Source organism: Diabrotica virgifera, chromosome 2, assembly GCF_917563875.1.
Source record: "Diabrotica virgifera virgifera chromosome 2, PGI_DIABVI_V3a".
Classification (NCBI taxonomy): domain Eukaryota; kingdom Metazoa; phylum Arthropoda; class Insecta; order Coleoptera; family Chrysomelidae; genus Diabrotica; species Diabrotica virgifera.
This window is the reverse complement of record NC_065444.1, coordinates 30,954,956-30,981,598: the sequence shown is the minus strand read 5'-3', so window position 1 is coordinate 30,981,598 and position 26,643 is coordinate 30,954,956. Positions and strand designations below refer to the sequence as shown.

At 33.4% G+C, this 26,643-nt stretch overlaps 2 protein-coding genes across 3 annotated transcripts in view; one reads left to right on the top strand and one right to left on the bottom strand.

Annotated features, from left to right (window-relative positions):
• Positions 1-26,643, bottom strand: part of LOC126879485 (AP-1 complex subunit beta-1) — a 59,360-nt gene that overhangs the window by 22,649 nt on the left and 10,068 nt on the right. For both annotated transcript variants that reach the window (XM_050642525.1, XM_050642524.1), the window contains exons 4-10: positions 24,976-25,156; positions 22,932-23,066; positions 21,522-21,895; positions 21,174-21,463; positions 1,541-1,698; positions 1,237-1,405; positions 733-1,111 (exon numbers count right to left, since the gene is read on the bottom strand). In XM_050642525.1, the coding sequence (XP_050498482.1) occupies positions 733-1,111; positions 1,237-1,405; positions 1,541-1,698; positions 21,174-21,463; positions 21,522-21,895; positions 22,932-23,066; positions 24,976-25,156 (1,686 nt within the window). The remainder of the gene's footprint in view (positions 1-732; positions 1,112-1,236; positions 1,406-1,540; positions 1,699-21,173; positions 21,464-21,521; positions 21,896-22,931; positions 23,067-24,975; positions 25,157-26,643) is intronic.
• Positions 2,675-13,143, top strand: LOC126879486 (serine palmitoyltransferase 1). Its single transcript, XM_050642526.1, has 3 exons — positions 2,675-3,151; positions 11,045-11,362; positions 12,360-13,143. Exons 1-3 carry the CDS (start codon positions 2,908-2,910, stop codon positions 12,968-12,970), a joined length of 1,173 nt encoding a protein of 390 aa, XP_050498483.1. The 5' UTR covers positions 2,675-2,907; the 3' UTR covers positions 12,971-13,143.

Sequence of the window (26,643 nt, the reverse complement as noted above, 5' to 3'; positions counted from 1 at the left end):
AGAATGTACCAAAGTGCAAACGTCGGGATTATAAATGAATATTTAAAATGGAGATTCGTGTAAAAACTTACAAATTGTGTAGGTGTGAAGCACATATTTGGAGAAGAGGAAGTGTAATGAAAAAAATAGAAGATACGATTTTAATTATCCAGTTGGAATTCTCCAATTATGTACTTGCTACGATGCCAGTGACAACTGCAGAAACAGAACGATGTCTCTCTGCATTGAAACGTATCAAAACTTTCCTTAGAATAGCTATGGGCCAGGATCGATTAACTGCACTCGCAATGTTTTCAATAAAAAAAAATGATTCAAGAAATTCCAAATTTTACTGAATTTGTTTGTGAATAATTTATCTAAAAAATAACAGGTGACTGACTTTCGTTACAAAACTTGCTTGTAACATTTAAACACTAAATTATAATTTTAAGTCATTAAAATACATTATTTATTGTAATTTTTAATAAGGTCCTTTGATTTTTACAATTTAAAGACACTCAAAAACCTTTACCTACGGAAATAGGGTCTCAAAGTCTTTTTATATGTTAACATTATGTGTGCACCCCCAATATTTTACACCAGGCGCCGCCACTGCCAACATAACAAAAAAAAATAAGCTAGTAGCAACGCCCTCTCTTATCAAAGCGCAAAACTTATTGGACAACCTTATAAGTATATTTCTTGATTGTTATAAGACTAAATTCAAAATTAATAGCTATTTCACAATCTTACCAAAGAATCCAATCCTCCACCTAAGAGATCTACATTACTGGCTGGTACAGCTGCTTGTGCGGCCGCAGGAGCTGGAGCGTTAAGATCCATTGAGAGCAAGTCACCGATAAGACTCTCTTGATTAGGAATAACGGTTGGTTCTGGAGCGCTACTAGTGTCTTCAGCAGATCCTTGTCTAGCTGGCAAAGACTTGCGGATACCTGCAGATCTTCCTTCGACGAAGGCAGTTGGGGGTTTGTGATAAACACTGGCTAGGGAAGATATATGGCAGATCAGTTCGTCAAGAAGTGTAGGTTCTAGTAGATCAGTTTCTTCAGAAATCAGAGGTTTGTCTGCGAGAACTACTTCTTTGGCTGCTGCAGGATCAGTACTCAACAACCTATATATAACATATTTAAATAGAAAATAGATTGAATAGCAAATTTAATCGGACTAAACATTAAAAAAAAATAAAGGCTACATTTAAATTGCAAATTATAAATATTAATAATAAGATTAACAAACCTCCAATAGATAAAACCACGGTCTCTTAGATCTGGGTTATCGGAATCCTGTGTAGCTAAACTTAGTACATGCTGAACTAAGCCTTGCGTATGTTGGGGGCGTTTCAAAAACAGTTTGACCACAGCTGTCAATAATTGCAACTGTACTTGAGCATTTTCATCTCCGAAACCTAAAAGTAAAGAAAAACGTTGAATATTTTAACCAAAAATAAAAAAAATCATTAAAAAAGTACCAAAACTATCAATATGTGGTTTAAATGGCATTTTGTATGAATATAAATAATAAATCATTGTAAAACTTATACCTTCCAGGAAACTGTCCAATAGCTCATCAGCATTGTCAATTCTTTCTGCATATTCTCCAATAATCCATACCATACTGGCTCTAGCTTCGGGCTCATCAAGAGTATCCAAATTTTCGCAAAGTGTACTGATAATACTTTCATACTTATTGGGATATTTTCTGTAATCATAAAAAACCAATAAGTGACACTTTAAAAATCTATATTTCTTGCTAATATACAGGGTGTTAGTAAATAAGTATGAAAAACTTTAAGGGGTAATTCTACATGAAAAAATAATGACAGTTTGCTCTATAAACGTATGTCCGCATATTATGGCTGGTAATCGTTGTATCTTTGCTCTAAACGAGGTATTAAGACATTAAGAAGTAAAAACATATCTACCAGGGCCATATTCAGATAAGAATAATAAGACAGTGATAAGACCATAGGTATTATGGCATTACATACCAGTGAAACATGGACGATAAACAAATCCAAACAAGTCATGTTCCAAGTGTGGGAAAGAAAAGTCAAAAGGAAAATATTTGGAGGAAAGCTATTGAACGTAATGTGGCTAAAAAGGCCAAATATGGAACTAGAGAAGGTGTATCGAAAAAGGAATATCGTAGGGATCATATAATCACAAAGACTCATGGTTGGAACATATCCACAGGATGCTAAATATGATACTACTCAAAAGAATACTAACAGAAGAAATAAGAGGAAAAAAGAAGGGTAGGCCGAAAACCAGGTTGAAGAAGGATGTTTAAAAAAAATGGTGGATAAAGAACTTCCACGTTGGAAAAATAAAACAGCAAGCAATGCAAAATAATAGTAATTTTGTGTCCTCACATTGCCGTAATTTTGCCATGAATGAGGGGCGTCATTTGGGCCTCCAGGGGGGGGCATTTGCCCTGAAAATTTCAAAAAATACATAAATATTCATCATAACATCATATATAATGTATTGTATATATAGTGCTTGCCCCCCCCCCAAACAAAATTTCAAATGACGCCCCTGCCATGAATTACCTTTTAATAGTTCTCTAGATTTCCAAATCACTTCAAATAATTTAGTGCACGCCTATGATTACGATTCAAGGTGATTCAAGATCTTTTATCAATCAAGTGTCACTGTCAAATAATATAAACAGCTAACTTCACGTTAGTGCGTGCTTAAAATTTAAACGTCATCTTTTAAAATTGTAAGTTTTAGTTTTGAAGATAAACATCTTATTAGCTTATTATTTAAAACTAAAAGTTATAATTATAAAAAGGGACAAGGGACTACATCGTGTTGCTTATCTTTTAATCGCTATTAACTCATAGAGTCGCTGGAATTGAGGTTAAATCATTTTGGGAGTGGTGTTATATTTTAAACAATTACAATGTTGGATGAAAACTTATTGCAAGAACGATTAGCTCAATTTAATCCCGAACCTTTAGTAGACATTACTCACAATAAACCCAAAGAAAGCATCGAATCCTATACTATCCAGGAGGATGAGAACAACATTGATTTGGCCAAAACCAACTTTTTGAATTTTTTGGACAATGAAGAAATAAAAAAATCGGCTGAAAATATAATACGAAAATATGGTGTAGGAACATGTGGCCCAAGAGCTTTTTACGGTAATAATGTTTTAAATTTCATTTTCTTTACAAATAAAGTTTTTGTACATGTGATTTTTACACAAAGTTGTTCATCAGTTTGTACCTATTATATTATCTGAAAATGCAGAATGTATTTCTGTAAAATTAACAAAATGGGATGCACACAATATACTGCTTGCCTACTTTCTAAATGTTCTATAAAATTTCTTGGGCAGCTGTCCTTGTAAATTATCAAAATATCTGTGGCTTGGTTCTAAAAGGGCCAATGTCAATATTTTACTTTTTTGTACATCATCATCACTGGCTCGACAGCCCTTTCTGGGTCTTGGCCTGTTCCATGATTCTTCTCCACTCTGATCTGTTTCATGCTTTTTTTCTCCAGTTTTTTATTTTTAAGGTTATTATATCATTTTCTATTTGTTCTAAATATCTCAGCTTCGGTCTTCCTCTTGTTCTTTTTCCTACTGGCATCTGTTTGAATATTTTGTTTGGTATGTCGCCTTCTTCCATTCTTTCTACATGTCCCATCCAACGCAGCCATCCTATTTTAATGAATGTTATGATATCCGGATCCTGGTATATTTCGTATAGTTCAAAGATGTACCTTCTTCGCCAAATTCCGTTTTCTTTTGTGCACTTATATATGTGTTGCAAGATTTTTCTTTCAAAGGTGGCTAGCAATGTTTCCTCTCTTTTAGTGAGTGTCCAGGTTTCTGAGCCGTATGTGAGTACCAGTCTTATTACGGTTTTGTGTATTTGGCATTTTGTTTTCCTTGCGATGTTATCTGATCTTAGTTGCCGAATTAAGCCATGGTAACTTTTATTGGCAATAAATATTCGCCTCTTCACTTCCTCTGCTACGTTATTATCAGACGTGACTAGGGATCCCAAGTATGTAAAGTTTTTTACCCCCTCAATGTTGTATTCTCCTATTGTTATATGTTGTGGCTGCCTTATTTCTGTGTTTTTACTTACCTGCATATATTTTGTTTTGTTCTGGTTGATTTTAAGGCCACTATTTTGTGCAGCTCGTTCTATTTGATTGAATGCCTCTATCATTTCTCTTCTTGATCTTGCGATTATGTCAACATCATCTGCAAATGCTAGTACTTGCACGCTTTTATTAATGATTGTTCCTCGAGTATTGACTGTTGTGTCCCTCATTATTTTCTCGAGTACGATGTTGAACAAGATGCATGATAGAGCGTCTCCCTGGCGTAGTCCCTTTTTCACATCTATTGTTTCCGTTAGTTCGTTTTGTATCCGGATTTTACTTTCTACTTTTAGAGATTCTCATATCAGTTCTATTAGTTGTGTGGGTATATTAAATTCTTTCATTGCTTTTATTAAGAATTCTCAGTGTATATTGGCATATGCGCTTTCGAAGTCTATAAAGAGATGATGTGTGTCGATGTTATGTTCACTTGTTTTTTCGAGGATCTGTTGCAGAACAAATATCTGGTCTATTGTTGACTTCTGTCTACAGAAGACACTTTGGTACCTGCCAACTATTTTTTCAGCGTGTGGTCTAAGTCTTTCATAAATGACGTTGGACATTATTTTGTATGCTGCATTCAGCAGCGTGATTCCACAGTAGTTTCCACATTCTAACTGATTTCCTTTTTTATGTAATGGTACAATAATACCACTATTCCACTCCGCTGGTAGCTGTTTATTTGACCATATCTTTGTTATCAATTCATGTATTGTTTTCTGTAGTGCGTCTCCTCCTTCCTTCAGTAATTCCGATGCTACTTGATCCGATCCAGGTGATTTATTGTTCTTTAATTTGTCTACTGCTGTTCTAATCTCGGCTATTGTTGGTGGTTCCTTTTTTGTACAGCTTTATGTAAAATTTAATATTGACAAAATAAAACGAAAAAAATTGACATTGGCCATTTTAGCACCAAATGAGATACTGTGGCTTGGTGTTAAAATGGCCAATGTCAATTTTTTGCGTTTTGTTTGGTCAATATTAAATTTTAAATAAAGCTGTACAAAAAAGTAAAATATTGACATTGGCCCTTTTAGAACCAAGCCACAGATATATAACCAACGAAACTAACCAAAAATGTATAAGTACAGTTAAATAACAGTTTACACAAACAGTGAATAGTCAGAAAACTTCTTTAATAAGAGAATTATTAATACAGTCAAACCCACTTATTGGAATAGTCTTCATGCCCAGCAAAAATATTCCTATAACTGAGATATTCTAATAACCGATCATTGGTGGCTAGTAGAAACGTTTCAGGACCTCAAATTTCTATTTCTTAAGGACACCTGAAGTCCCATTTAACGACATTGTTAACATTATGTCACATATCTCTGTAACCAAACCACATCCAAAAAAGTAAAGATTTTATTTTTTATTTTACTTGTTTTTGTACATTTTTTCAATAAAATTTTACCAGTAGCTTGATATTATCTATCTACAACTACTGTAAAAATTTGAACCTTCTATCATCTAAAGATCCAGAGATATTTGACATCAAAAGTTAAAAACCTAGTATCCTGGAAATCCCAAAAACATAAAACACTCTAATAGGCTATAAAGCTACAGGTGCACGGTAAGTTGAATGCAGACGTTCAAAAAACAACATAATTTTGTAACCATGGATATTTTCTACTATAATGTGTTATATATCGTTGGAAAGAGAAGATTTCAGAGAATAATTTTCAATCATAACCCAAAAAAACTTTAAAAAATTCAATTTTTGGATTTTGGCTGCCCTTAACCAGGATATTTCTATAACCAGTATTCTAATTAATGGGTTCTACTGTATATAAGAGTTAATTCTAATACTTGTGTACAATAATTGACTACACTCTCTGCATCCCTTCATAAAAATTTAGAAACTATTTAATAATCGTGATATCAGTCTCCCTCTACGAATAAGAATGTTAACAACTTCACTGTTCCAATGAAAACATATATCCAGAGTCTACCAAGTCTAACACTTTTTAAATATCTCAAGAACATCTAATCACATTTGATTCAGACATTATGTATTAGAGACTCATATGATTCATTGGACATTGGGATTGTCAAGAACATATTATGTATTTAGTACCTTGTTGTACGGAGCGAAAGAATGGACTCTCAAACAGAACACTATAGGTGCTGCACTATTTTTGCAGCACATCCTGAACTTACCCAGAGGGAGAACGCCTGCGCATTACAAAATTGGGGTTTGATAAAGTCGAATTTTCCCTCTGAACAGCTTATGTGCAGGAATTCTCCCTTTGGGTAAGTTCAGGGCATGCTGCATGAATACGGCTTATGAAAAGCATTGAGAGTTTTGAAATGTGGTTCCATTGACAATGAATGATAAAGTCAGCAAGATTGGGTTTTTATGAGTTCTTTTGGACCCAAAATTACAGTTGGCCCACATATTAATTAATCGTATAAAAAACTAAATCACAGTCTCTTTATTATGAGAAACCTTTCAAAACGCGTCTCACTGGAGACTACTAGGTATCACTCCAAATTCCACATACATCTTTCATACTCTATCCTTGCCTGGGGTTGTGCTGTGCAGCTAACACTCACAGAGTATTTGGTCTGCAGAGAAAGGCAGTGAGGGCCTTTGCTGGTTTGAAATTTAGGAAGACTTGTTGTCAAGGGAATTCTTACTGCATCAGCATAGTACATTCTAGAAAACCTTCGATTCATAAGGACGAATATCAATCTTTATAGAAGTCATGAAGATCAGCACGGTTGTGATACTAGGCATAAGCAGAATGATACCTGCATATTAGGGGAGTGCATTTAGATTTTCACTTCGGAAAAAATCAAACAAGATAAAACTTTTTGTAATTTCATTAAGAAATGTTTAATAAACAACATATCAAAAAGTTCTACTCGAGAAGTGGGTGCTTCATTTTTTATTAAACAAATGAACAGCGAAGTTAGATGTTTTTTTAAATAACTCCGAAAATATAATTTTTAGAAAAAAACTGACTTGACCATTGAAAAATTCAGAAAATTTTACAAAAAAAAACTTATATAAAGATTTTTCTAAAATTAAATCTCTAGCACCTGTAATTTTTTATTTATAACGCTAAAGTCACCCTTCTCACACACATTGGCGCACTGTAAACTAGCGTTGGAAGAAGTGCACGGTTGAGTTTTTTTAATGTAATTCTTTAACTAATGGATCAAAAGAAATTTTACAAATTGGACATGAAAGAAGATGAAATAAGCTATCTTATGGTTGTAATAAAAAGAAATAAAATGTATGGACATAAGTACGGTGTGGGCGGAAAGTGAGCCTTACATGAATTTTGTTTAAAAATGATTTAAAAATTTGTAACTAATACAATTTTACTTATAAAACTCTCAAATTTGCACAACTTAACTCTTAATCATCTTACTAAACGATGTTTTATTCAAAAAAAATCTCAAAAATTTAATTCAAATAATACGATGTCTCAAAAAATGTAATTTTTGAAAACTTCGTAGTTTTACAGAATTCCCACCACTTTAAGACGGTATTACTCAAGTTTGAATAAATTTAATACAATTTTTTTGCTATTTTTTAAAGCTTGGGTTGCAATCTTTAAAAAACACTGAATTATTTTAGTTTAAAAATGAAATAAACAATTTATTTTTGAGAAAACTAAGAAAGATAACAAAAATGTAATACAAAAACCGAAAATTACCAGCTGAAAAAATGTATATACAGAGTGATCAAAACTTTTTTCTGTAAAATTTACCTAAAATACATTTAATAATAAGCTTCAACAATAATAAATGTTCAACACAAAATTTTTTTTAGCTCTTATACAGTATGTCTGCGTAACTTGGAACCTATTGATAACTTGTTTAATATCAGTTTTACGAAAAAAAGTTATTCTTTATAAAATACTCTTCATCGTATATAACATAAGATGCAACCATCAAATATCAAATTTTGTTAATTTTGTACGAGGTATGTCAAAAAATATGAATTTCACTCAAGAGTAAAGTACCTTTATATTTCACAATATCGAAAATTTTTATAAAAAAAAGTTGTTTGGAATTAAAAACTATGTTCCAATATGTAATTATATCCTTCTAATCGAAAATTTGTTTTTTTAAATACTCTTTTTAATACATTTTAATTTTTAATATTATTTTGAAAATTATTTGTTTTATCTTTTTTTAAGAATGAAATTCCATATTTGTTTGATTGGATTTTGGATTCTACTTGTTTTTCATTTAAATATCCGCCATTTTGGATCCGCCATTTTGAAATTTAAATTTTTAATCTCTAATTCAGATTCAACAACCTGTTAAAAATAAAGACAATAAATGTTTTAGAAAAATGTTCTTTTTTATGTTCTTTTATGAAAAGCCGCATTTTGGATCCGCCATTTTATAGTTTATAATGTTAACATTTAAGTTAGGTTTATCAAAGCACTCAAAAATAAATATATGTAGAAATAAATACATCTTGTAAAGAAATTATGATTTTACAACTATTTTTTAAGCTATCCGCCATTTTGGATCTGCCATTTTATAATTTAAATTATCAAAATTTTATTCAGGATCAGCAACCTCTCAAAAATATCCACATATAATATGCAAACAAACACATTTTATAAAAAAAAATCGGATTTTACAACCACTTTTTAAGGATTTTTAGGAAAAAATCCGCCATTTTGAATTTGCAAATTGTAATGTCAGATTCGGGTTCAGCATAATCAAAACTAAAATAAAAACATTTTTTATCAAAATAAAATGTTGAATTCACCCATATTCTTAACATTATTTATACAAAGCAATTGTTATTGTTTAAACAATTAATAAACAATTAGCGGCAAAATTTGTGAGTAGAACTTTTTACTTTAACATATTTATAAACTAACAAAAAAAGTTTTAGAAAAATATAACCTTGTTTGATTTTTTCCGAAACATTGTATCTTTTCGTTCTAATTGCACTCCCCTATATCAGCATTTAGAAAAGTGTAAAAATGGACTAGGACAATAAAAATTTTTAATGTTCTGCCTGTATATATAAGAAACTTGCCTGAAAAGGAATTTGAAAATATAATTCAAAAATATTAATAAACAATTCCTTGTATCTACAATATAATTTTAATTGAGTTTCTGTACAGGGGTGTCATGGTGCGGGAACGCGTGGGAACGCCGTTCCGGCACTGGTTAAGAAAAGAAAAGAAAATAGAGAATTTAGGTTTTGTAAACAAAAGTTAGCAGTGCGTTCCGGCACTGCTAATTTTACCATGACACCACTGGTTCTGTACATATTTTATTTGTGTGAGATTTTATATTTTTAACATGAATAAACAGTATTGATTACGAATATTACAAATGAGTTGTAGAAATTTGTAGTTATAGAAAGATTCAAAGACGATGAACAGAAACAGGAGAGGAATGGAAAGAAGAAGTCTGTCCAGAAGACATGATATCAGTGTTATTGATGTTTTATTTATATATCATTTAATTTATATATCGATACATTTTGGCAAAGTAACGTAAGTGACATTTTTGAAAATCATGTATTTCCATTAAACTAACACTATTATTGTTCAGAAGGCACTGCCAAAGTGTAGTAAGCCTATACATATATTATGTTTTTTAAAGTAATTCTAGGCTTACTACACTTTGGCAGTACCTTCTAAACAATAATAGTGTTAGTTTAATGGAAAAACATGATTTTTGACAAAAATGTCACGTTACTTTGCCAAAAATGTATCGATATGATCTGCTTATTGGTATTTAATTATTATCAATGGTCACTCCCAACTGATCATTTATTATATTGTTTCGTTAATTAAAAAAACAGACAACTATTCAGGTAACTTTACAACAACGAAAAAATTTGTACTGGTTATATCAGCTGGTAGATAACAGATGTTTCAGACACAATTATCAATAAATATAATGGGCATCTCTAAATTATATTCTACACAAAATTATCTGAATATGTAACCACATATTTATTATAATTGTTAAATTGATATTGACTGACCTTCAATTTTATGATTACTGAAATTTAAACAGCACACTGATAGTTGGAATGTATGCGAACTTAAAAAAGATTTATACAAATATTTCTAGAACAGGCATGCTTCCGTAACCTTAAATTTCTGTGATAGTATATAAAAATAGAATGATTATTATTACAAAAATACCTATAACTTCCTATATAAAAAATCTGTATGAGAATATTCAACATTTCTGTTACACAGTTTTGATTTTTTAAATTTAGTTAATTTAGGGCTAAAATGCAAATCCAACAATGCCAAGTTTACTGTTTTTAAATAAATAAATAACTAGTCCTCTTCTTCTCTTTCAGGGATTAGGCTAGAGTCTCTTCTGTCTTTAAAGTTTGGGTTGTCTTTTTATCTTTGTCTGGGTCTTCCCTATACTTTCTCAACTGTTTAGTTTATAGTAAAGCTGCTGTTGGTAATTATTCATGAGATTCTTCCTGAAAATGTTGGTTTCCATTCTTGTTTTCAGTTTCGTACATATTATTTGCATATTTTTAACATTGAGTTCATTTCTTTTTTGTATATGTTTTCTTAAATACCGTCAAAACAAGAAAATTGGAATATCTCACACACAGTACAGGTGAAGAGAGATACAACTTACTCCAATTGATTATGCAGGAATTATTCAAGGAAAAAGAAGCATTGGAGATGTAGAATTCGTGGCTGCACAACCTGAGAGAATGGTATAGCTATACATCAAATGAACTTTTCAGAACAGCCGTCTCTAAAGTCAGAATAGCTATGATAATTGCCAACCTCCATCGCGGAGCTGGCACCTGATGAAGATGATATTTTTAGGACATTAAATATATACAATATTTTTAGATATATGGAGGGTTACACTTACAAAAGTTAGATAGTTTTTGTCCAAAAACGTAACAATTTTATAATAGAAATAATTTCTATTTTTAGGCACAACCGATGTTCATCTCGATCTAGAACAGAGACTTGCAGACTTTCTGAATATGTCAGATTCGATTGTTTATTCCTACGGTTTTGTAGCTATATCAAGCTCAATTGCAGCATATTGTAAAAGAAGTGACACTGTATTTCTAGACAAGGAAACCAACTTTCCAATACTACAAGGTGTAATAGCTTCCAAAAGTAAAATTGTGTATTTTGACCATAATGATCCAAATAGTTTGAGAAGAGAAGTGGAGAAAGTGATTAAAAATGAGAAGAAACCATCAAGGAAGTTTTTAATTGTAGAAGGAGTATCTTGGAAGACTGGTGAGTTTTTAATACAAAATATGACTTTATCACTAGTACTTTGCAAGATTATTTGTGATCAATAATAATAATATGTTAGCACTTCGAGCGAAGCAGGCTGATGACTTGGTTTACAATATTCCTACATACATTGTTCTTCGCTTTTTTTGCAGTTGCCTACATTGAGATACCTCAGGTCGTCATTAACTTCATGACTCCATCTGGTCCTAGGCCTTCCTTTTCTCTTTTTACCGCCTATTGCAGTGCTTAACAAGATTTTTGGCATTTTAACTTGAGTAATTCTTTGGACATGTCCTAACCATTTAAGTCTTTGTGCTCTTACCACTGCAATTATATTAGGCTCATTATACATATAATTCTTCTAACTCTTTGTTCTTTGTGTCCACTGATTGTTTTCCATTTGAAGTATTTTTCTTTCCCATACTTGTAACATTGATTGCTCAGTTTTTATCATAGTCCAAGTATCTGAGGCATATGTAATAACTGTTGGTCTTTACATAACTATTAGGACATTAGTCTTTTGTGTATTTACTAGATATTTGGTTTACGCAAAAATAGAGTCTCTAAATACTTAAATGTCTCTATCTGTTCAAATTTAAACATTTTTCCTGCATCCGTTGTTATCATTAAAAATTGTCCCTGTTCAAATTTCTTGTCCGTCCATTCCATCTAGGTATGTACTTAGTTTTTGTCTCGTCTATGTAGAGTCCTTTTCTCAAACTACTTTTTCTAGTTCCACTACCTTTTTTAATTCTTTCTTGCTTCTGGGGATAATTACATCATCCGCAAATGCCAAACATTGATATTTCTTTTATGATGTGTGACCCGATATGTTAATATTAGCCTCTTATTACCATTTCCGATACTACATTAAATAACAATGATGACAACGGATCTCCTTGTCATATTCTTTCTCCCACTCCAAATTTTTCTGTTAGTTTATCATTTACCTTTACTTTATTTTCTGTTTTTGGTTGTTAATAGTAGGTTGTTTTAGGTAAACTGCTGCCTTTGGAAGAATTCTTAAAAGTAGCTGAAGATTACAAAATCCGCATTTTCCTAGAAGAATCTTATTCTATCGGTATATACGGAGATCATGGTAAAGGTTTAACTGAACATTTTAACATTGATCCCTCAAGAATCGATATGATAATAGCTACCTTGGAAGCAGCATTTGGTTCCATAGGAGGATTTTGCGCTGGCTCCCATTTAACAATCGAACACCAAAGATTATCAGGAGCTGGATATATATTTTCAGCTTCCTTGCCCACCTTCCTCGTACAAGCATGTATAGAGTCTATTAGACTCATGGAAGACCGTCCCAAACAAATAAGAGCATTTGCAAGGGAATTCCAGGTATTTTTAGAAGAGACATGCCAATACAAAGTTGATAGTGACCCTGAATGTGCTTTTAAAGTTTTTACTGTTAAGGAGGAAAACGGCAGAAAAGAGAAAGAGGAAGTAATTCACTCATATTGCAAACAAAATGGTGTACATTTCCTGATAACTGAAGGGGGTCTAATGATAAACCTTTCAATTAATATCTTTACTAACAAGAGTAGATTGGAGAAGGTTTATAAAGTTCTGGAAGATGCATCAAAACTATAATAATTAAGTCTGGTAGCACCATTTTAGGAATATTAAGCACAACTGCACAATTATGGGCATTTACTTGATAAACTACTGTAATGTATTTTAATTTAAAATCCAATTAATATTATGGTAACACAAAGCTGGTATTAACATTCCTTGCGCAAAAATAAAATGTATTTAAAGTTGAATTTTTGTTTTAATATACCTACCAACTCCATTTTAAGTTTAAATTACTGTTAATCCATTTAAAAAATCAAAGGCCATGTTCAACTAAGCATAACTTTATGAAGCTTTTACAAATTGTGACACAATAAAACTCTTTTGATTGTAAGATACATGACATAAGTTTTAATAAAAAAAATGCATGCCTCGATCCAAAAATCCAATTATCGCAAGATCAGAAAACCGCCCAATGTGATTTAATTGATGCCATGGCTCTGAACACACTTTTAACCGGTTTAGAACCTCTCAACCAATGAGAAGGACCTTGTCTCAATTTGCGAAATGTACAAATTGTGGAAGCATTGGTCCTCTAAATATGGAATGAAGCTCATGTTTTGTACAAATAAATCTTTTTCTAAGCCATCCGGTTACCAGAACCAATATAATGGTGGAACAAAAAATTCACAAAAACAATCAAGACTAGGAATTAATATTCCTCCAATAAACCGAATTTAAATCCACAAAGAACTTCTTTTCCATGTCAAAATCGTCCATCTATCCGAATTTTCAAAGGCTCATGTTTTAAACGAATACCTGGACCAATTGAATTAAGATTATTGTACAGAAAAATATTTACAAAGATAATTATTATACAGAAAATAATAAGACCAATTACTGTAAAAATGACACGAATAATATACCATGTACAGAAAATTATCAGGATTTTCTCTCACTTCTCAATCAAAACCATCATCCAAATCATATGACTCTCATTCAACACGTATTACGGAAATCCAAGGATAAATCCAAAACTCAACATTCGCCCGAATCTCGATTTTTCCGAACATACATTCCTGCAAGCCCCTTTCATACAATGATTACAAAATTATATTAGTTTCATGCTTCTACTAATATTTTTAAACTTTTAATTGATAAGGGTTCTGGAATTTTCAAAGAAAACAGCACGAAATTATCATAATAGATTTCCTGAGACAGTTACTACTCGAGGTATAATCAACGAAAAATTGTTAATTACAGAATATTTCCTTTACTAAAGATAATCCTCACAAAGTTGTCATGGGAATTGATTTCGATGGCATAATAAGCCTAGACTCCCTAGATCATTATGAATGTGTAATAGATCTAAAATCCTGACAGTTGAATACAAACTTTTAAATCCATTGCCCATCACAAAATAGGACAAGAAACAAATACACTCACGACAGACAGATCACTGACACTGTTTACAGAAACAATACAAAACGAACCTGAAAATAAAATGTCAGATTCTAATAGTTATTAAGGTACCAAGGGTATTATAAGGATAATAACGCTTGAGGTCAATGGTGTATTTACCGAGGGCCTTCGGCCCGAGGGATATACGTTGACCGAAAGCGTTATTATTATAATACCCGTGGTGCCTTTAACGTTTAACGTCCGACCAAATTATTCTTTATATGCGAAAAATTTAAATGAATTTTGAATTAATTAGTTTTCAAATATGTAAGTACAGTACAACCTGCCATATCCGGACGGTTCTACCGTCCGGATCTTCCGAGAAAGTCAGTCTTTCTGACTACTTAGTCCTGCTGTTGGACAGCGCACCCTCTCATCCCGACCCAAAAGAACTAAAGATGGCGAAATAATGTATTATAGAATCTATAAAACGTGTCTATCGAAGACAGTTATTGACGGCGTTGATTACTGGATTGTATGAACGAGAAAACGTTTCAGAGACTATAAAAGAAGTGGTCTTGATATCCGGTTTTTTTCATATCCGGATCGGTCTGTCGCCACATTGATCCGGATATGGCAGGTTTTACTGTACATTTACCAGTAACAGCAGTAACGAAATTGTGGTAACCATAGTTTTACTTAGGTTGATATTTGTCAACTTGGCAGTATCTAAGTCGTTATTTAAATTTAATGCCCAAATTTTTCAAAATAACGCCCTAGGGCAGCCGTACTCAAACTGTGGTACGCGTACCACTGGTGGTACGCAAAGCACTTTAAGGTGGTACTCTATAAACTAGAAGAAACGAAGAATTTTAATAAAATTTACCAACAAATGTTATCTTTTACGTTGTGCATGGCAACGCTGCGAGTTTGAAACCACAAGCGCGTAATGTCTTATTCATTGTTGGCAACACTGGAATCGCGGCAAACTGTCACCGCCCTTGATTCACATCATCACGTATCACGTCATCAGTTTCCTCGTGGCCGTAAGTCGTTGTGGTTGGTTTTGTCGAAACTAGTAATTTGCTGTTACTGATTCGTGCTAATTTTTGTATATAAAAAATGGATAAGTGGCTTAAAAGAGACAACAGAACATCTGAAAATCCCGGTCCATCGAGCTCCACTTCAGAGTCGGAGTCTATACAGGGTGATGACAAAAAGAGTTCTTTCAAAAAAATAAAAGTGGCGGTTAGGAAATATGATCCTGAATACATTAATATGGGATTTACATTCACGAATATAAATGATGAGCCAAGGCCCCAATGTGTAATCTGTTCGGAAATTCTTTCTAACCAGTGTATGAAACCTTCGCTATTAAAACGCCACTTCAATACAAAACATTCAGTGTTGGAAAATAAACCTAAGGATTACTTCGTTCGGAAGTTAACGGAGATGAGAGGCACAAAAAAATTAATGTCGAATTTCACTGGCAGCAACCAAAAAGCAGTAGAGGCATCGTTCCTCGTGAGTTTAAGAATTGCGAAGTGTGGAAAAGCTCATACAATCGGTGAAGAACTAGTTCTGCCTGCCGCACAAGATATGGTAACGTGTATTTTTGGGGAGAATTCAGGTAAACAGCTTAATATTATACCATTATCCAATGATACCGTACGTCGTAGGATTGAAATAATGGCATTAAATGTTAAAGAAAAATTGATAAACCGGATAAAAAATAGTATTTTCTTTGCAATACAACTGGATGAGAGCACAGATGTAACAAACTATGCTCAGCTTATGGTTTATGTGCGATATATATTTCAAACCAAAATCGAAGAAGAATACTTATTTTGTGAGGCTTTAACGGAACGAACTACTGCCGATGAAATATTTAAGAAAATCAATGATTTTTTTGTGGAAAATGGACTAGACTGGAAACAATGCGTTGGTTTCTGTTCGGATGGTGCCCGAGCCATGACAGGAAAATACGGAGGTGTAACTGCCAAAGTAAAACTGGTTGCAGAAAATTGTGCTTTTACCCATTGTAGTATCCACAGAGAAGCTTTGGTAGCAAAGCGAATGCCCGATGAATTTAAACATGTTCTCCATGAAGCCGTTCAGATAGTCAATTTCATAAAATCTCGAGCCTTAAACTCGCGTTTATTTTCAAAACTATGCTCTGAAATGGGGAGTGATCATATTCAGTTATTGCTACACACAGAGATAAGATGGCTATCAAAAGGAAAAATGTTGAACAGATTATTCGAGTTGCGTTCTGAAGTACATGTGTTTTTAATGGAAACCAATTTTGAACTGCGTGATCGGTTATTAGATGAATTGTGGCTCACAACACTAGCTTACTTAACAGATATATTTAATCGATTAAATGACCTAAACTTAAGCTTACAAGGTAAATCACATAATCGATTTTCTGTAAACGACAAAATAAATTCTTTTATCAAGAAATGTTATATGATGAAAAATAGTGCTTCAAACAAAGACTTGCAATCGTTTACCAATTTAGAAAATTTTGTGGTTGAACATGAAATAAAGATTAAAGATGATCTTATTTTTAACATAAAACAGCATTGTCAAATGCTAATTGATAGTTTTAAAGAATATTTTGACGAAGACTATGCTCAGTTTCTTTGGATACGACAACCATTTATTTTGGATAGCATTCCTGAAACATTAAAACAGGATGAAAAAGAGTCTTTAATAGAACTATCTTGTGATGGGGGCTTGAAAATAGAGTTTTCAAAATTAGAATTAGCTGAATTCTGGCTAAATATTAAAAATGAATATCCAGCCTTATCAGAAAAAGCATTGTTATTTTTACTTCCTTTTACGACGACCTACCTGTGTGAAACTGGATTTTCTGCTATGCTACAAGTGAAAAATAAATTTCGCAGTAGGCTTAATCTTGATCCAAATTTACGAATGAAACTAAGCACAATTGATCCTGATATCGATTCACTTGTTGTAGCTATGCAGAACCATCCTTCTCACTGAAGTTTTGTACTGGGTTAGACTCTTAAGTTTTATTTTGTAACATTTATAATGCTCTTTTTTAAATAAATACATTTTTGCCAAAATTAGTAAACGTTATTATCTAATTTTTTAATAGGTGGTACGCGATTGACGCAGAATTTATGTAAGTGGTACGTGTAAAAAAAAGTTTGAGAATCGCTGCCCTAGGGCGTTATATCGTACTTAACAGACTTCGAAATAATGTCATTATTTATCAAACAATATACCAGTCGGACATTAACCAAATTTAAAACTCTAAAAAAAGATGAGTGCATTTCCCGCTTTCGAAAAAACCCAAGATCAGGAAAGAAATCTTGAAAGACCAGAGAGAAAATTAATAAAAGAAAAAACGAACAGAACAACCATTGAAAGCCGGACAGACAGAACAAATATTTAAACAAAAATGTAACTTATCAAATACAGATGCCATATTATCAACTCAATAAATACAAAAAGTTAGATTACCTCATTCATTAGTCCATGTAGACGAAAACGGAGAATTCTTAACTTTCGTCGTTAATGCTATACCGAAGATAATTGAATTTTCGGACATCGCAGTCGAACCTTTCGAGAATTCAGAGACAGTCTTATCCTTCAATGAAAATGACTGCAAAACTGGTAGTATACAGAACATGGATAATTAAGGAACAACTAAGATTGATCATTTATATTACGAAGAAGGGGAACTAATGGAAGCAAAAAACGCTAAACTTATATGTATTTCCTAAATCTTACGGGTATCCTCAAGTACATACGGAAGAGGTAAAGATACAAATTAATAAAATTTTGGAACAAGGAATAATTCAGCCATTACCACTGGTCATCCTCAGTTTGTGTTGTACCGAAAAAATTGGATGCATCAGGAAAACAAAAATGGAGAGTTGATATTGACTATCGCAAACTTAACGAACTTGTAGTACAATACCGCTATCCACTACCACAGATTTCAGAACTATTGGACCAACTAGGAAGATGTCAATACTTCACAACACTAGATTCAGCGTCTGGATTTCACCAAATTGAAATTGAGCCAAAAGATGACCGGAAAACAGCCTTTTTCGTTAACAATGGACACTATGAATGTGTTCGCATGCAATTCGGACTAATAAATGCACGACTTTTCGGAAAATCAACTTTCCAGGATAATGGACAATTGGACAATATCCTTTAGGAATCCAAAACCAAAGATACTTAGTATCATCATCATTCTCTTTGCCTTATCCCTATGCGGGGTCGGCTTCCCTAATTGCATTTCTCCACACAATTCTATCTTGGGTCATATCAATGTTAATCCCCTTTACCAACATGTCCTGCCTTATCGTCTCTCCCCAGGTCTTCTTTGGTCTTCCTCTCCTACTCCTTCCAGGAATCTGCACTTCAGCTATTCTTCGTATTGGGTGATTAACGTCTCGACGTTGAACATGACCAAACCATCTTAACCTATGCTCTCTCATTTTGGCATCAATTGGTGCCACACCTAGACTTCCCCTAATATACTCATTTCTAATTTTACCCTTCTTTGTCACTCCACTCATCCATCTAAGCATTCTCATTTCCGCCACATGCATTCGTTGTTCCTCTTTCTTTTTCACTGACCAACATTCAGTTCCGTGCATCATAGCCGGTCTTATGGCTGTTTTATAGAATTTTCCCTTCAGCTTCATTGGAATTTTTCTGTCACACAACACATCACTCGCTTCTTTCCACTTCATCCATACAGCCCTAATTCTACTGCATGCATCTCCATCTATTTCTCCATTACTCTGTAATACCGATCCTAGGTACTTAAAACTATTGCTTTTCACAATCATTTCACCATCCAAAGATACCATTTTATTTGTAGTAACTTCATCTTTAAATGAACATTCCAAATACTCTATTTTTATCCTACTAAGTTTTAAACCTTTTTCCTCCAGAGCTTGTCTCCACTGTTCCAGTTTTGGTTCTAAGTCTCTTTCACTGTTTCCTATTAACACTACATCATAGATACTTAGTATATGTACGATAAAGCTTGTACGTATATGAGAGTATAAATATAATCTCAGATGGTATAATTATGTGGACTGTACTAAGGTTTAGTTCAAGTGGGAATATAAACAGACAATCAGCCGTGTGATGGATTATCGTTAACGTAAAGTTATCCTGTAGTTAAGTTATAATCCTCGAATTGGTGTGATGTATCATATTTAACTTAACTACTTGCGTTATTTCTTGACAGTTCTTGAGTTATCTGATATATCAACTGTCACTTTATAACGCGACGTTAAACCTCAAGTTATGAGATAACTCTGTAGTTATGTAAGGTTAGGTTCATCTTTTGACTTGTTTTTAGACAGAAGTCAAGTGAATTTAGAAGCTAATAATTAAGAATAGAAGGGTAATACAATTTTAAAAATTATACAAAAATCAAATCGAGAGATATAAGTTGAAATTTTATTTTAAGTACCTACTGAGCTTTCTAGCCAGAGTTGCCAGATGATATTTTATAAATCCCCCACTTAGAAACTGAAATTCCCTCAAATTGAAGTTCAAATCCCCAAATTTAAATTTTTGCCGCATTTTAATAAATCAGTAGTCAAATGAAGAGAACAGTAAACCAAAATTATACTACTTATCAACGAGGGCTCTGGAAATAATTCATAGTTCCTATCGTCTTCGATTATATGGGAGTATAATATACAGTTCTATGTACATTCGCAAATTTAATTTACCATGACCCCTCAAAATCCTCCATAATTTTCCGCTCCCAAAAAATCAAACTACAATTTCTGCTTAGAAAAATTTCAATAGACGCTTTCAAATTACCCCAAAATTGTGGGAAAATACACCAATCTGGCAACCCTGTTTCTATGTACCGTTTCTATCTACCCAAACAGCTGTTTGCTGTTCGGTCGTCGGCGGTGGCCGACGACGACGGGTATGTACTTTTACGGCCATCTACCCATCCTATAGCATGTTCCGAACAATTTCTTGCACTCACTCCAACTTGTACTATTTCTACATAAGGTTCTCTTTGTTACTTCAAACTTTGTTCCTCAAATGTCATTTCTAATATAACGTTGAAGAAATAACTATCTCATAACGGTGACGGATACATCACACCGAGTTTGTACCTAAATAGTTATGGGATCGTTATTCCTGAGAGTTATCTTAACTTTAACGTTAAAGATAACTTCGGTCATCCATCACACGACTGAATATTCATATGTATATAAAAGTCTTACCAAACTGTGAAGCCTTGTCTCGAGCACTAATGCCGGTCACACACACGAATTGACTTGTTCCACGTGTCTCGCGTTTGTCTTAACACTCGCGAATTACTGTTCGTGCACGACTTTTGATTGTTCGTATCGGTGAATGGTTATGACTATCTAATTATATTGTCTTATTTTGCGGAGATCTGTTCGCGACTTTAGCGGTCGTAGGAGAAGAATTCTTGTACCTCCAACGCGTGGTGGATGGCAAGAGATTATATAAGTTGACCCTTGGATAGCCGCTAGGCAACGAGGTCCTTTTTGTATTCACAATTTCGCAAGTGTCCAAATATTGTCTATTGGAAGGGATGGAATTAAGTGGGGATGAATTAGGTAGTACTGGCAGGACAGGGTTGGCTTGAGATTTATTTAAAATTAAGGGTTTTATCACAGATTTAACACAGTAAAAAATATTATAATATTTTTTACATGTGAAAATTGAACAGTATGTATGGATGACTTAATGAGTTATCCAGTATGAGTATGGATGAGTGGCATATTTGGGCCACCTTGTAATAGAACATGAAGTAAAAAATAAGCCCTGATAAAATATCATATATAAAGAACTTAGAACAAAAAATAGATATATTTTTACTCACCTAAATATATCCTTGATAACAACAATAGCTTCTTGAACAACGTAGTTGACTTTTGTTTGAATAAGGTCCAAAAGTGTAGCCACACATCTTTCTGCCGAAGGTTCAACTTTGATGGCACATCTACCAATAGCTCTAACTGCCTTCCTGACGAAATCTACATCAACTTCAGTAGCATACTCCTTTAATTCACTGAGGACTTGAGCAATGTTGACTTGAGATGCTAGACGGATCATTATGTCCAACTTTTCCAATTTAACGTAGATTGGATCGTTGTATTTGACGAAAAATACCTGGAAATTAATTTTAAATAAATTTATTGATAGTTGTGCAGATTTATTATGCTCTTACTTTCATCTCATGTTTAAGTATGTCGGGCTTCTTCTGAACAATTAAGTTGATATTCCTTAATGCCACGTACTGCACTTCTGGTTCAGAACTAAGCAACGTTACCAATGGAGGAGCTAGTTTCTTGCTTAAAGTATTGCAGAAATCAGTATCTCCAGCTAGAATCTCCATCATTTTGATCAAAACTTTAACAGCAGACAAAACCACAGCAGCATTAGCATGCGCCAATCTCGGAGTAATACGTTCACAAATACTTTGGGCCTCGCGCTCATCACGAGGGGTGTAATTTGAAAGTGAATCGAGGATGAACACTTGGCCCCATTCGGTACATTCGTTTAGAGCGGTAAGAAGTTTATTAATAGTGTTTGTACTGAGTTCTGGAAACAAACCAAGATCAGTTAAAGGTAAGAATGTGTTAAAATATAATAACTAGTAATGTATGGTATTCAGTATCATATGGTTGAAGTCAAACAATAAGGCTCACAAGCAATTTTCCCCTTGTTGTCATATATTAAATTTGAAAAAATATATAGGGAATAATCAGATTTTCTCGACATGCCATTCCTATTACAGCGAGCATTTCATTGGCTAGAAGTAGTGACGAGTATAATATGATGTCATTATTATATTTGGTGAGATGGTAAATGATAACTGACGTCGTGACGTCTGTCAAAATATTGTAAGTTAAATATAATGTCAAATTATTGTTTTCAAATTATTTTTGGTTTATTTAGTTTATATTTTAACTACAGTTTATTTTTTAACCAACTTCACTTTCCTTGCATATCCTTGATTAGTCGCTTAAGTTATCAATAGTTTTGTTGTATGGCAGGTTTAGTTAGACGTTAATTTGAAGAAATGTTGCTGATTAAAGGCCATAAAAGAAGAAGAGAAAAATAAACAAACAAAATCTTACATAACCTTCTATAGGACAACATGACTTTGACACTTATATTACAGAAAGTTATCTTTGTTTCACACTCTTAAAGACAAAGAGAAACAGTGTAGCTGATGTGGTAAAAACATACATATACACAAGCATATTATGCTTTTATTTGGCAACAGCGCTTTCCCGCTAAACTTGACGGGAGCGAAAAAACTAATATATGAGGAAAATTTGTTGAATTTGTTTGTGTCAAGCCTGTACCGGTGGGTTATGATGTCACTAAATTAATGAAGTGCATGCCTAATTGATTGACTTTTAGTTTAGTAGTTGACTGTATTTTATTGACTGTTATATCAGATTAATTATCTACTAATAACTTGTTAGTTATACATTTTCGCACAATCTTTTGTGAATCACAATCTTTTCGTACAATCAATTGTGGCTTAATCCCATATAAACATAATATTAAATTTGTACAATTAAGTACCAAATACTGAGCACCATATTCAAGTAATTGTAATATTTACCAACTAGAGGTTGACCAGTAGGACTGCTTTCATTTATCTCGGACAAAGCTGCGACAGCGTTAGCAACTACCATAGGGTTGGAATCACTCAACAATTCTTTTAGCTGTTCTAAAAAGCCTTGATCCTCTACCAAACCTGTAAAGTAGTATAAAATAGCATCGATTTAGTAAAAGTTTAACCGAGTATATAAACCAAACAATAAAACTAGCTTAACAATACAACCCAAGACAAAAAAGAATTTATAATACATATATTTTTAATATTACAATGACAACAAAATTCAAAGAGTACGAAATCAAGGCTCAGAAGATGTACTAGAAATAACAACATAAGAAATTAAAATAATTTAAAATATCCGAAGAAAAGACAGATCCCGACCTAGATGGCATTGTGATAGAAAGTATTAAAGCATAAGAAAAAAATTAATTCGTACTCTAAAAGTTCTATTTAATAGATGTTTTTAGAGTAGAAAAATCCCAACTGTATTGAACAATGCCATCGTGCATAAGAAAATCGACCCCATAGATCTTAAAATTTTGAAGAGACTGCTCAGTATACCCCATTGGATTGACACAAGCAAAACTCGAGTTTGTTGTCCACAAATTTGGGTAGACATACACCATATGTTGAGTTTGTGGATAAAGCGCCTGACACTTAACCTCTTCTTCTTCTTAGATCAGGTGAGACTCTTTAATCTCTAACACTTGGTCGTAAGGCCCGAACAGGGAAAAGTTGGTTTTTTGCGGTTTCCCAACTTCATTGCACAATTATACCTGTTCGTCCCAAGAAAATAGCCGCAACTATTTTCATCACTCGAACGCTCACTGTCCACGCTGCGCTCAAAAACCACCTCCTGACCGCCGACGAGGGACGCAGGTTCGCCTGTCGTTGTACAAGGGTTTCTAGGGAGACTGGTCGAGAGCAAAGCACGGACAGTACACGTAAATGTCTATGGAACCAACAACAACTCCATCAAACTTTCTTCTCTGTTGTCTTTTTAGCCTTCTGGACACCACCGTCCGGCAAAACCCAGGAACACCAGAAACACCAGGACACGACACATGCCCCAGAGTGTTTTTCGGACTGTTTGCTTTTGCGGCCACTTTTTACATTCACTACAAACCCTGAAGAGGACAAAATCCTAAACGGGGACACTCATTGATAGCATTTCTACATAGCAATTTATTCTATACACGCAAATCAAACAATGAGAAGAAGAAGTCGTAAGGCCTTTATACCACAGCTTGTGTTTTTCCTTAAACTCTAAAGTTCTGTGGCCTCAACAGATTTGGCAACAGTTTTCTTATTGGTAGTTTTAGGATTTCTTCTGGTTCAAACCCCAGTTGACCAGTGAATTCCTGACATACATCACTTAGCACATTGCAATGGCTATCATCATAGTATGTGTATGACAATATCCTCTTCCATTTCGCACTTTCTGCACCATGGTTCATTCACTTTACCTAGTTTGTATACGTGGTCTCTTAAACAGCAATATCCAGTCACCATTTTGATCTCCTGCTTATTGAGATTCATCAAACTATTCGAGAGCTTTTTATCAATATTCTTGATTATTTCTTTAGTCTGGATTTGCCCTAGAGTGGCACTTCATTTCTTTTGATGATTCCTTATCAGCCATTTCTGAACCTCGTTTTTCTTAGCATCTTTAGTGATGCCACAGAAAGGTTCTGGGCCTTCAAAAGTCTCTCTTGACCTTGTTTTGCCAACATATCTGCTTGTTCATTCCCATGCACCCCCGTCATGACCTGGCACCCATATTACAGAACTTTATTGTCTTTTGCCAGGTTGTACTTAACGTCTTAAATTAATTTTCTTTTCATTTCATTCATTTGTCATAAGTGTGTACAAAACATATCAGTATTTTGCAATTAAATAATTTAAAGAATTTAAACACTGAATAACTTATTCCCAAAAAGAGCAAGATTTGTCTAGGTTGGACTTTGTGTGGAATACTGTTACACTATTTTACACACTATGTATATACATACTAAATAAAGATTTCAAAATAAAATAATTATCTTACCTGACGAAATGTCATATAATTTGGCAACACAAACAGCTGCTGTTTTTCTTACATAAGGATCTTCATCTTTTAGACATTTCCTCAGTGGCTCACAAAGATATTCAGTGATTTTATCTACTCTAATACAACCCATTGTTCTAACAGCAAGTGCTCTTATTAGAGGATTGGGATCTTCGCAGTCCTGTTGAAAAACAACTTATCAATTCTATTCACAAGATCAAATTGTGTGGTAATGCAAGAAAGAAGGCATAATAAAAAAAAGTAGTATCCAATACAATGTATTTTTTATTTTATAAATAAATAATTCAAATTTAATTTTTTTGCGATTTTTTTTAACATGTTCGCTACCAAGAAACTCATATATGAGCCACATTAATTTTTCCCATAGACTAGCATCTCACCCGTGAGCCGGGATCACACTACATATAATAGCAATTTAAATCGCTATAGTCTATATGAGAACGAAACTTAAATGCCCCCTTGTGGCTTTGATTCAATAGACTGGGAGATATTATACAGAAGTTCAGCCACGATTTTCTAAGTCCTGCCTTTTGCAATACCTGGAAGGGTAGACGATGTACTTACAATCTGTGGAAACATCCACAAATTTCCTGTGACATTTTCCTGTAAAAATTAGATTTTCCCAAAAAATAAAAATAGGGTTTTGCGATGAATTTCTAAGTCCTGCCATATCCGTAGATAGACAGGATACTATCGATTTTATGAAGAAAATTTTTTGGGCAGGAGGGTTGCAAACGGGGTAACGGAGTATATATGTATCTATACAAACATGTAAGGAAAATAATGAAATTTTCATGATTTTCTAGGTCCTGCCAACTAAATAAACTAAACATATTTATTTCAAAATGATCAAAAAAAATATTGGCATGACGTCTCCTAATGTTTAAGTATACTTGTCCTTGGAAAATTCTGCGGAAAATTTTCACCCTGATTCCGTGATTTTCTTAGTCCTGACTTTAAAAAGTTATAATACTTAAATACAATCAATACCTTTTCAGTACTCGGCAGGAAGGTTAAACGGTTTTTGTAAGACGGCAGGAGTCCTAGATTTGTAAGAAAATTCGTGACAAAGTCAACGATTTTCTGAGTCATGCCATTTTGCACATGTTTCAAGAATCTTAATATAAGTCTATTTACAAAGAGGCAGGATGGTTTTATGGTTATTTTGTATACAGGGTGGGGCATTAGTGTGACAAAGTCCAATTACTCGTTTGTCGTAAGATATACGAAAAAAGTTATTTAGGTAAAACATGGGCCACAGATAGGACTATGATTTAACAGTATTTTCTAATATACAGGGCTACCCGTTTTCACAGGGTGACACAAATTTATGTTTTTTTTAATGGAATACCCTGTATATTTTTACATTTTTGGATTCTACTCGATGTTCTCTTTAATAAAATATAGTGTTTTGAAATATTATACAAGGTAGTTTAAAATATAATTACGTTTTTTTGTTAATTTTGTAGGAACATTCACACCCTATACATATTTTTAGTGATTTGATATCCAAACTTCTATTAATTTATGTTTAAACGATTTTTAATATAGTCTACAATTGTCAGTTATTAATAGTATACCAAAATGTTTAACTTTAGTATACGGGGTTGGTTGAAACTCGGAATGGGTATTTTCTGAGTTTTCTTA